At 45.4% G+C, this 11,124-nt stretch overlaps 1 protein-coding gene and 1 non-coding gene across 3 annotated transcripts; both read right to left on the bottom strand.

Annotated features, from left to right (window-relative positions):
• Positions 1 to 1,300: 1,300 nt before the first annotated feature.
• Positions 1,301 to 8,794, bottom strand: EIF5 (eukaryotic translation initiation factor 5). Of its 2 annotated transcripts, none has more exons than XM_053945398.1 (12): positions 8,715 to 8,794; positions 8,355 to 8,547; positions 6,027 to 6,306; positions 5,702 to 5,783; positions 5,302 to 5,474; positions 4,880 to 4,991; positions 4,087 to 4,226; positions 3,452 to 3,610; positions 3,089 to 3,250; positions 2,691 to 2,855; positions 2,335 to 2,469; positions 1,301 to 1,698 (listed from the first exon to the last, which is right to left on the bottom strand). In XM_053945398.1, the coding sequence occupies exons 3-12, from the start codon at positions 6,096 to 6,098 to the stop codon at positions 1,606 to 1,608; spliced, it is 1,293 nt and encodes a 430-aa protein (XP_053801373.1). In that variant the 5' UTR covers positions 6,099 to 6,306; positions 8,355 to 8,547; positions 8,715 to 8,794; the 3' UTR covers positions 1,301 to 1,605. The 2 variants fall into 2 exon arrangements, with proteins under 2 accessions (XP_053801373.1, XP_053801374.1); XM_053945399.1 differs by lacking the exon at positions 8,715 to 8,794 and adding an exon at positions 6,839 to 7,033 and having other exon boundaries at positions 8,355 to 8,643.
• Positions 4,427 to 4,550, bottom strand: LOC128790352 (small nucleolar RNA SNORA28). The gene has a single exon (XR_008431719.1). It is a non-coding gene; the product is annotated as a small nucleolar RNA SNORA28 (small nucleolar RNA).
• Positions 8,795 to 11,124: the final 2,330 nt, after the last annotated feature.

The following is an 11,124-nucleotide window of genomic DNA, read 5'->3' on the forward strand; positions in this document are numbered from 1 at the left end:
CTTCTAGTCATGAGTAACACTTACCAGGGTGTGCTCACAAGTTACACAAGGGAGGCACGTGCCTGCACCAGAAGGAACAGATGTGCTCCTGAGAGGGTACACACAGGGACTAGTAATCAATCTTCTATGTTCCCAAACACACATGAAAATGGGCATTTTGGAAATACAAACCTCATTTAAACCCAATGGAGAACAGATTTTCTTTTAGACAAAAGAAGCTAGGAATAAACCTGTCTCTAAATTAAAAATTGTGGGTTTGTATTACAGCAATAAAAATCCACATAAAAAGGCATTTTGAAGTGTTCCATGGCTTTACCCCATGGTTCTAACACTGTTTGCCACAGCTGCTAGTGCCCAGTGATGACTCACTGCCAGGGCCACATGCAACACAAGACACTGCAGAACAGAACCTGCAGCTCAAGGAATCCCTGCTGCAATTACCCAAACACTATCTTTGCTTTTGTCCAATTCCAAGTTCTGCCAGAACAACCTGACCAGAAAAAGCAGCTCACCATGCACTGCAGCCTTGATCTCTCAAAACTTCTTATATTGAATCCAACAAAAAAACCCAAAACACTCTTGATTTTCCTGGCAGGCAGCTGTGAAGGACAACAAAACCCCCACCCTTAACTCCATCCTAGCCAAAACTTGTCACACACCATGTCATACCAGGTTCCTGATTTTGATGGACCAGGTTTTAAGTTATCCTGCTTCTAAAGGAATCTGATTCCTCAACATTGGTATTTAAGACACTTCCAGAGATAAGCAGGTGAACTTTAGAGACCTCTGCACTCAGAGTGCCAGATCTCCTCTGCCCCTCCCTCCACAAATGAGGCTGGAGCTGGACACTGCTTGGCCTGTGCTGTGGTGGCACTGCACAGCTGGACCCATGACAACAGCCAGGTCTTCAGGGGCAGCACACACCAACTGCAGCAGTACCAGCTCCTGCTGCTTTAATCCTGGATTTGGAGCTGTTGTAAACCACAGGAAAGGAAAAACCCAAGCCAAAACCCAACTCATGTATGATTACAACTGAAGTTTGTTTAAAAAACTCCAAGCATCCAAAGATCAAAATACAGACACAGCTGTCCTGCTTTAAGAAGCTGGCAGTTGCACACTGTTGATTACCCAACACGTGCTTCTTGCCCAGGTTTCAAATCTCCACTGTTGGAACAGCATCTAGGGTTAAGGTGGGATTTTGTCTCATTCAAGAGATTGTCACTGTGTGATCAGCTTCACAAATTTCATTGAGCTGTGTAAATACTTACTTGGAAAAGCAATAAGGGGGTTGAATCACAAATGAAGATTGACCAAAACCAAATCCTTTATTTCCACAACTGTATAAATGTGCTCCAAGTATGTGTCCAACACAAGTTAGAAAAACAAAATAGAACATGCCAGTTGCAAACTAGATCAGTTCACCGACGTGCTGACTCCTTGGTATTAGGCTTAGTTACACAAGACCAGTCACAGTAAAAAGATACATTTTAGAGTACAAAGTAGCAGGATGTTAAGCCATTTCAGCTTGTGCACGTACAAGTCACACTTCTGGCAGAAAATGCAGAGAATTTTGCATTACTACGCTGGAAGCTATGTTGCATCACTTTAAATGGCATCAATATCGATATCATCATCTTTATTGTTTGCAGGCTTCACAGTTTCAACTTTAGGTACACTGGCAGTTGTGGAGTACACCACCTGTGGAGACAAGACACTTCCTTTAACTACAGCACCTACTGCCACTAAGCACTGGAGTAATTCCAACACCCAACCACCCTCCTGACCACAGCCACGAATCCCTGCTTTGTAAGGCAGAGCTGTGCATGTACATCTGGGGGAAGCAGCATCTCCTACTCAGGAGCAGGACAATACAATGCTGGGAGGAGAACAACCAACCAATCCCTGTGTAAAAACACTCCCAGCACAGCCAGCTGGAGTGTAACCAACAGATTTTACCTAGGCCTAAACTGTGAGGAAAATGGTCAGTTATTCTTCCATCAGCTTATCTAACAAACACACCCCCACTAACTCATCTACAACATGAGACATGATGCTTGATGCCTCCCGTCAACCTTGCACTACATGAGCTGCTACTGTCACTGTAGAATGGCACAATCTTGGGCCACCCAGGTGCAACTGTATTACAGTGATCTCATGTAGACAATTAGCAACACTTAACAAAGCATTGTAAATGGAGCGTTCCTCCTGTTCCCAGCATGCACAGTAATACCCCAAGTAATCCATCTCAGAGTGCAACCGAACAAGGTTACAAGACTTAAGCATGCAGCAGCAGTGCAGCCTTGGAGCTGCTGACAGTAAGCAAGCCTTTCCTACCTCTATATTTTCATCTTCATCCTCTTCTTCATTACCGGAAGATTCTTCTTCAGCTTCCTTTAGCCATTTAATAAATGGTTCTGCTTTGACACGGATTTCTTTGGCAAGCTCCTTTGAAACGTATTTCTTTGAGGCCTGAAAGACAGATACTTTGTGTGAACACTGAAGGAGTTTACACCAGATTGTACCCAAATACTGCCTAAACAGGAACTCTAATCTCACCCACTGCCTTCCACACCACATTTTTGTGGAAGAGGCCTCTTACTGCACAAGCTACACCAGGAATGGAGAAGCCAGATGCAATAGGCAACCTTTAGGTACTTAATTGCAACCGTACATTACAAACTGCCCTTTACCTTTTCTGCCCAGCCAAGGATGACTTCTTCTTCCAGAAGATCTGCGTCATACATTTCCTTCAAAATATGTGGTATTTTTGAAATAAGCTGAGACTGATGCATAGCTACCACACACTCGAAGCCATGGAGAAGGTACCTCTGAGCTTTCTTGTTGTTGTGGCAGAACTAGAATATAAAAGCAAAAGTGATTGAATGAGCTTTTTTACCCTCTCTCCAGAAGCAGCTCTATAAGATTGCAAAGTTTACAATAATTCGTACTATCTCTTCCCAGCAGCTCCCCCTAGCCAAGGAGAAGTCTAAAAATAAAACACTACAAAAAGTCCTTCCCCACAGTACCAAGCAACTGCTACAAAAAACTCCTGCGCTCATTGTGACAACTGTTCGAAGAGATAGCTTACACGAAGGAAGTGACGTCTGTATTTTCTGATTTGTTCACGAATCTTTTCGTCAAAAAGGACTTCAGTGAGAACAAGTGGGCCCATAGCCTTTACATCCAGTCTCTCTGCTTCTGCTACAATGTCTTTGTCAGAAGTATCGATGACACCTTCTTCCTTCTTTTTCTAGAGGGAAACAGGTATAGAGAGAAACATTTTAATGCCACTTGAGGTCTGCATTAATGCTCTTTGCAGTCGTCCCTTCCCACTGGTGGTAGAGACAGTACTTTGCAGAAGCTCGAGTAAGTTGCTTTTAGTTTCCTTACAAACATTTTGTACAATTACAGCTGAGTGATTACATCAAGCCAACAACCAGAGAATAGTTACCTTTACAAAATCAAATAGCAAGTTGACTCTCTCCTCTATAGTTCTTTCCAGGTCTTCACTAAGTGTGAGGTTCTTCGCATGGTCACTGATTTCATCCATTCTACGCCTCTGGGCTTCTTCTGTTGTGTCCTCACCCCAGTCATCATCATCCTCCTCCTCCTACAATACAAAACCAAAACAAGAGATCCACAAAATATTACTGCAAGCTTAGTATTACCTGATGATAGAAATAATACAGATTTGACAGCCTGAAGAAATGTTTGGAATAAAATTTGCAAGTCAAAGATCATGGAGAAAGTGCAAATATAGGAAGTAAGTATTCTATAGCCATCTGCAGGGCTACTTGAACTGCAGTTCAACCACTCTACCTAGTACACAGGAGACAATCCAGATGCCTGAAAAGGAGTGATAAAGGATAGGCAGCCTTCACTTAGCAAGGAGCACAAATGCTGGTACTGGTGAGTTGATAAAGATGCTACAGAAAATCAGGGACCCTTGTATCCCAGCACGAAATTCTGGATACACTAAGACTTTTAGGTGCAATGTTGACCAGCAAGGAATGCCAGTGACTTCAGAGGTTTAAATCTGAGCAACACACCACACACCCTTATCTCCCCACTTTCCCTTCTACTTACCACAACCTGTGGAGGAGTAATCTCCTCTGGTGGTGGGGGTGGAAGTGTCTCATTGCTGGACACAGAACCATTCTCTTTGTCCTTGCCTTTTCTGTTCTTCTTCTCCTTTTCTTTCTTTCCTGTACCAGTGTCACCACTTTCTGCAAGTGAATTTTAATGTTTTGTTCTATGAACTAGAGCAAACTAGAAAGTCCCTGCACCTCTGCCAAATCCCCAAGTGGGTTTGGATGCTGTCATTAGCTGCAAGTTATGGGTAGTACCCATCCCCAAACACACTCAGGGATATGTACATTTGGAGGGGAAACCCCCAGCTGCAGTCAAAGTCTTGCTTGTCACCAAAATTGTCCAAGTCTATATAACAGGTGACCTCACAAAGCAGAGACCCCTGGAATAGGTTAGACTTTTCTATTCTAGCAAGCTTAAATTGCAGCAGGCAACTAGATGCTTACTACAGAGTGTTGCTTGCACAGATCACAGTTTGCACTTACTACAGCTTTTACTTCCTACTCTCACATTTCATGCTGACCTAAAGCTAACTACCTTCCTTCCTTGTAAGTTTTGTCCTGCACAGGCAAATCCAGCTTTTAACAAACAGCTCTACTTGGAAGGACACATTGTAAGGAGGAAAGACATTACCAGCACAGCTCCTTCATCCTGATTCCCAAACACACTCTAGGAGTATGCTGGTGCCTTTTTACATTTCTATTAGATGTGAGCTATTTATTTTTCTACTTCCATAACACCACTAATGCAGAAGTTCTCTTTATCCCCAGAAGTAAGTAAAGGCACTTACCAGGTGGGTTTTTGAGAATGAACGTGCAGAGTTTATGGTTTGTGTCAAGCATGCCTCGATAGCCACAGGCTTTGCAAGAGTTACCTATAGTTTGTTTCTTAGGATTGACATGCTGTAAAGAGAACAACCGCCAGTTAATTTACTACTTACAGAACAATTGCATTAAAGCCTGATGTCTACATTTTAAGCCAGAGGTTTAAATACTTTGTATCACCCTCTAAAGACAAAGTTTAGAAGTAGCAATTTATTCCAGAAGTTATGAACTGTAACTGTTAAGAGATGAAAACCTTCCCAAAGGGTGCAAGAATGTGTACTTGATTTTCTGTTCATAGATATTGAAGTCTTTTAACTTCGCACTGCTTTCACAAACGTCTAACACAGTGTTTCCATGGTGTCATTGTTAATGCACACAGAGCACTCACCAGATCAGTTTCAGGATTCTCACACTCAGGACAGAGAACAAATTTTTTAATGAATCCATCCAACATGTCTTGCAGCTTATTCGCCTCATGAGATCCATTGACAATGTAACGGTCATTCTTAACATCAAACTGGGTCTGTGCTCCCAGCTCACAACCAAAAAATTTGGTAGGATCTGTAAAGGAAAAATATAGCCACTACCACATTCATATCTTTGTTGTGATTCTTGAACAGCCAGTAAACAGGCTACTGGTTCTTTCTGGCCATTCTTTAATCCTGAGATAATGACATTTTTTTCTTATAAATCTTTAAGGAACAGTATTAATGCTTTACTAGCCAATTAACACTACCACTTAATACAGAAAAGCATTACAAAATGCTGTGTCATTCCACAATACTTACACGTTGGAGGCCGATTAAGCGCCTTTGCAACGTCAACCATGTTGACTATAACCGTCTTTATTCCATTTCCTTTGCCCTCCACCTAAAGAAAACAAATAATATTTTAAGGTTAAACACTTGCAACAGCCAAACCCAGTGGGCATTTCCCATTTAACTACACCAAAATTCTGCTTTGAAGTGCATCTCCTTCCAAGACTACCATCCACTTAGTGTGGACCGAAGGAGCGCACACCCTCCCTGCCCTGAGTGGCCAAGCGTTATCATGACCTCTCTTTCCCCTCCTGGGAGAACACTCCCTGCTTCCAGCTGCTGCTTAGGAAGTTACCTTGGCAATCAGACGGGGCATTTTGTAGCGATAGAACTGATCTGAAACACTGCGGTTGACGTTGACAGACATTTTGCCTTATTAGTAGCTTTATCAATAAGATGAAGAGATCTTTGATTGCAGTTTTTTGGTATCTTCTGTCTGGAGAAGACGGGATGACATAAACGACTGCAAGAGTTCTCGGTCTCTGACATGAAAAAATTTTCGCCACTGAGGCTGTAAGGTTCTTGCTTGTATGCTATGTTTCCCCAATACAGGTACCAGTGGCTGCGCAACAGCTCTGCAAATGTTAACACACAAAAAAATTAAGTTTAGCTTAATGTACACCAATCCACTCTTGCTACAAAGCTATATAATGGATGATATTTAGGGTGAGAAAAAGGGAAAAGTACATTTGCTATGCTATGGCTTTCTTCAACCTATGGAACTGAAATCCATCCTTGGCTTGCACTGCGCTAAGGAACTTTTCTTTAACTGCACCACCACGCTTCCCACCCTCTCTTACTACCCTAAAACCACTGAACAGCTTACAACTACTTTTTAATTCAATTAATTCCAGCAGGAGTTCTGGAATCACTAAGGAAGGGCACACTCCTCGAATTATTATGCAGACCAGCGACTTGCACCATAAGGGTCACGTGGTATGGTTTCAGGCTGAAGGGCACAGGAAATCAGGAGAAATATTTGGAAATCCATTTCAAATTCCACATCATGAACCTATCACAAACTGAAGTCTGCCAAAATGTTGCAAAATATAACTAAGATGAAGCAGCAGCAATCTGTAGCCCAACATAAGTTTCTACACGGCTTACCAGTTTTTGAATCGGAGTGGAAAAGAGTTGAAAATTACGTAATTCTCCCTCTCACTTATGGATTCTCATAGCAGCTTCTGTTGAGTTCTGACTTAACAATAAGCCTGATAAAGTCTGACAGAAGTTGCTTCACTGTAGAAAGCCTAGCAATGCAGAGGTACAGAGCAGTGCAGCAGCTTTTCCAGTTGATTTTTTCTTGGGGGAAATGGAGGAGGGGGAGGAAGGGGAAGGAGGATGAATCCTATTATTAACGTTGCCTTGAGCAGTATTTACATATTTAAATTAACACGTGCCTCTATAATCAGATCTAAGAGTACTTAAGCCACAACTGGTTGACTACACAGGCAACCCTGACTACAGAGCGTGGCTATTCTGACACGTCATCATGTTGTTATCGTTAATGACAAGCGCTGACACATTAAAAAAGCCTTCTTAGTATTTATGTGGAAGAGCGTGCCTATGGTGCAACATGATCGAGTCCCTCTGGTCAGGTTTACAACTCCTTTACACAATAAGAACGTAGATCTCTACGTGCCTTAGAGATTACATTACAGTAGCATTGATACAATTTTATCCTTCCTCAGCAAAAAGTACACCGCGGACTCCGTTTAAAACACACCATTTCCTTCCCCAGGATGTCTAAAAAGAGCCACCGTGTAACCTGACCACGTGTTTGAAGAAATGCTGAGGAAGCAGCTCTCTCGGTGACCGAGATCCCAGAAGGAGCGCACCGTTTTTCCCTCCTTCCAGAGCGCAGCATTTGACCGCTGCAGGCTGAAGCTCCCTCTCCTGGTCCCTACGACACCTCATCCCAAGCACCACCCCCTCCATATGCCGTGCACGGAGGAAAGAGCGGGAAGGCACATCGACTCCCTGCCGCACAGCGCCGCGTCCCCGCCCCGCTCGCGGTGAGTCATAAATGCAGCAATCAAGCACTGAGTCAACGCCGGGAGCCATGGGGGAGTCACCGCCGGCCGCGCATGCGCCCCGCCGCGGCACGGGGGAGCCCTACCGCCCCCCCCACAGCCCGGGCCGCCCCCCGAGTGTCCCCCGGGGCCGCCCCTCGGGAGCGCGGCCGAGCGCCCCCGCCCGCGGCCGGTGGGAACTGCGCCACTGCCCCCCCGGCACAGCGCGGGAGGCGCGGCCCCGCCGCCGCCATCTTGTCTCGTCGCATGGCGGCGGCGAAATGAATACCAATAATTAAAAAAAAAAAAAAAAAAAAAAGCCTCGGCCCCCCAAAACCCAAACAATAACCCCACAGCTGAAGGTCTGCTGCTTTTAGAGTTGAATTTTGTTGTGCGTTTTTATGTTGTTTGTTCCCCCGCCCCCCCCCCCCCTCCGCGTTGCTTCTCTTCCCCCGCCCGTCAAAGTGCCGGACGCTTCGTTACACAAAACCTCTGCAAATATCCACCGTTCACCCACAGGCTGAGGCCCCAGCCCAGCCCAAACCACCCGCCTGCCCCCCCCACCCTTACCCCGCTGCCTTCACCCGCCCAAGCCCACTATTAGCACTCACCGTTTTCGTCCAATAAAGACATAAACCCAACGCTGCTCGCCCCGGGCTGCGACGAAGCCGATTGTGAGAGGAGAACAGGGCCGAGGGGGCGCTTATATCCAGACGGAGAGGGAGGCGGAGGCGGACGCCGCAGCCTCCGGGTCCCGGCGTCCTGGGGCGGGCGGTATCACCAGGGAGAGCGGTGCCGGGCAATCTGTGGGCAAAACACAATCAGGAGCATCGTTAGCGGCGGCACCTGTGAGGGAGAGGGAAGAGGAGGGGGGAGAAGAGGGAAGGGGGGAGGGAGAGGCGGCGAGAAGCGCGCAGCTGAGGCAGGAGGGGCCGGCGGACGGGACCCGGCAATGGCTGCCCCGTACTCACCTCTAGAATGTTCTCGCTCCGACTGAACAACGCCAGAGCTGGGATCAATCAGCCAGCGGTGCGCCCCGCCCCCCACTATCGCCATTGGCTCACCGCTCCCCTCGCTGTGAAGCTATTGGCTAAAACCTCGCTGCTCCCCTCGCCTATTGGTGAAAGCCGCTGTCAATCAAGGCTTTGCCTCCCTCCCCCGTGCCCTCCCCCTCGCCAGTGCCCCAAAGGACATCGCGTCTACAGCGACCGAGTCTCGCGAGAGAGCGCGGGGCGGGGGGGCCGAGGCCGGGCCGGTGCGGCGGGGCCGGGGCTGAGGGGCCGAGGCCGGGGCCGAGGGCGCTCCCGGGGGCTGAGGGGACTCCCAGCTTCCCCCGGCCCCTCCGTCCTGCCCGGTGTGCCCAAACTCTGCCCCGGGGTGGGAGGCGAGCTACTCCCGGGCGGGCAGTGACCCAGTGCTTGACATCTCATCAACTATGTTACAAGTAATAATACAAAGAATTCAAAGCAATTAAGTTGCTGAATAAGTTGTGTTTTTCCTGCACAGCCGGCTTTTGGGGTTGGGGAAGAGCCTGTTATTCACCTGCAGTGTCATAAAGGCTCAGGGTTGGGTGGCTCTGGGTGCCTGGGCTGCCTTACAAAGAATGACACAAGTGTCATATGCATGTACTCTGTTCTTAGTGGAAAATGTTGCCCGCCCTATGTAGCTGAATTGGGACCCTGAATGAAATGCATATCTTGATTTATTTTCACTCAAAAAGCAGAAAACTTGCATCCTTTCTTCCCTGTTTCTTGTTCTTTCCCATCTTCTTCCATCTACTCCCCCAGTATCACAGGAGTTATATGTTTTGGGTATTTTAGAGCGTCAATAATGTTCAAGTGCCAAACAATTTTTCCCTGACTTTATGAACTGAGTGGGCAACCAGCCCTGTTACCCCTATAAACACTCCCCAGCAAAGCAATGCTCCTCAGTTCCTGTCACTCTCTTACTGAGTAATGTTGTAAAGCTTCTTGATGGCTCTGTGGGAGTATAGAGGAAAAGAGAGGGAGCGACAGTAAAACTAGTAGTGACATTAAATAATGCTATATACTCTAAATCTCGTCCTGCCTAAAGTTAGTTTTAATGCATAATTTTCCTGCCTTTGATATCACATTGATGTAGTCAAAGGAGAGATCCCTCCTGTTGAACTTTGAAGTACATATTGAAAGTTTTTGGTCTGATATGCAGAACTGCACTCAGGGCAGTGGCTGATAAATGATGTTTTCTTAGAAGTCATGAAAGCAGGACTACTGCCACTTCCAGTAGCACACAGGGACAATGAAAAAGCAACCAGAGATAAATATGCATATCTTGGTGCTTTCTATCAAAACCCTCATTGTGGCAGCTGCCCTTGCTACATGTCTCCTTTCAGTATGTGGAATAGCTGGTCATTCTAGCCAGGACACTCTCCTGTAAAGAATCATGGAATGGTTTGGGTTGGAAGGGACCTTAAGGATCATCTAGTGCTAACCCCTCACCACAGGCAGGAACACCATCCACCAGATCAGCCACATCCAACCTGGCCTTGGACACCTCTGGGGATGGAGGATCCATCATATAAGGTTGTCTTGGACTTCACTATCAGCATTTGAAAAAGTAAACATTCTTCAGGATATGTAAAATGTCTCCTTGATAAATGCACAGCAACACTTTCTGAAATGGGAGAAAGTGTGTTAGGGCAAAATAAGGAAGCATCTCCAAAGTATGCCGGGCTTGGCAGTTAGCAGGAGGGGAAAAAAGTCATTAAAAATGTGAGGCAAGAAAAGCACAGCAGAAAATCCTTTGCTGTGAAACTATGTGGCACATACAACTTGCAAAATGCCTCCTGACTGTGGCTTTAGCTATGTATTACAACACCTATGGGGTTAATAAATTACAAGTGTTAAAGTATACTGTTGCCAACACCACTTAGTGAGCTGCTGGGAAAGAGACCCTGGACTTGGTACTATTTGACATTACGAATAACTCTGAACCCTTACAATTAATAGCATAAAGATAGTTTTTAAATATAGTATATAAGTTGACAAAAGTTAAAGAGGTACCTTTTAAGATGGTGTTTTTTCTGCAAAAAGCAGGTCTCATCCAGGTGAAATCACATGACATTCTCCTGGATTATGCAAATCAGACTAAAACTGTGGATTATTGACTTCATGGTGCCTAGTTGTTGATTTTTTTCCTCAGCAGAAAATTAATTAATATTAAATGTTGGATTCCAAATATTTTTTACTGAATCTTAATATTTACAGTTTGTTCATTTTAATATTTCATGGTATGGACAAGACAGAAAAATATTTTCTCTCCTCCCACTTTAAAATGTCACAATTTCATGAATCCTGAAGTTCATAGTTCACATTGCTTGTGCGACCTTCAAAATACAGACTG

Source organism: Vidua chalybeata, chromosome 6, assembly GCF_026979565.1.
Source record: "Vidua chalybeata isolate OUT-0048 chromosome 6, bVidCha1 merged haplotype, whole genome shotgun sequence".
In the NCBI taxonomy this organism is placed as follows: Eukaryota; Metazoa; Chordata; class Aves; order Passeriformes; family Viduidae; genus Vidua; species Vidua chalybeata.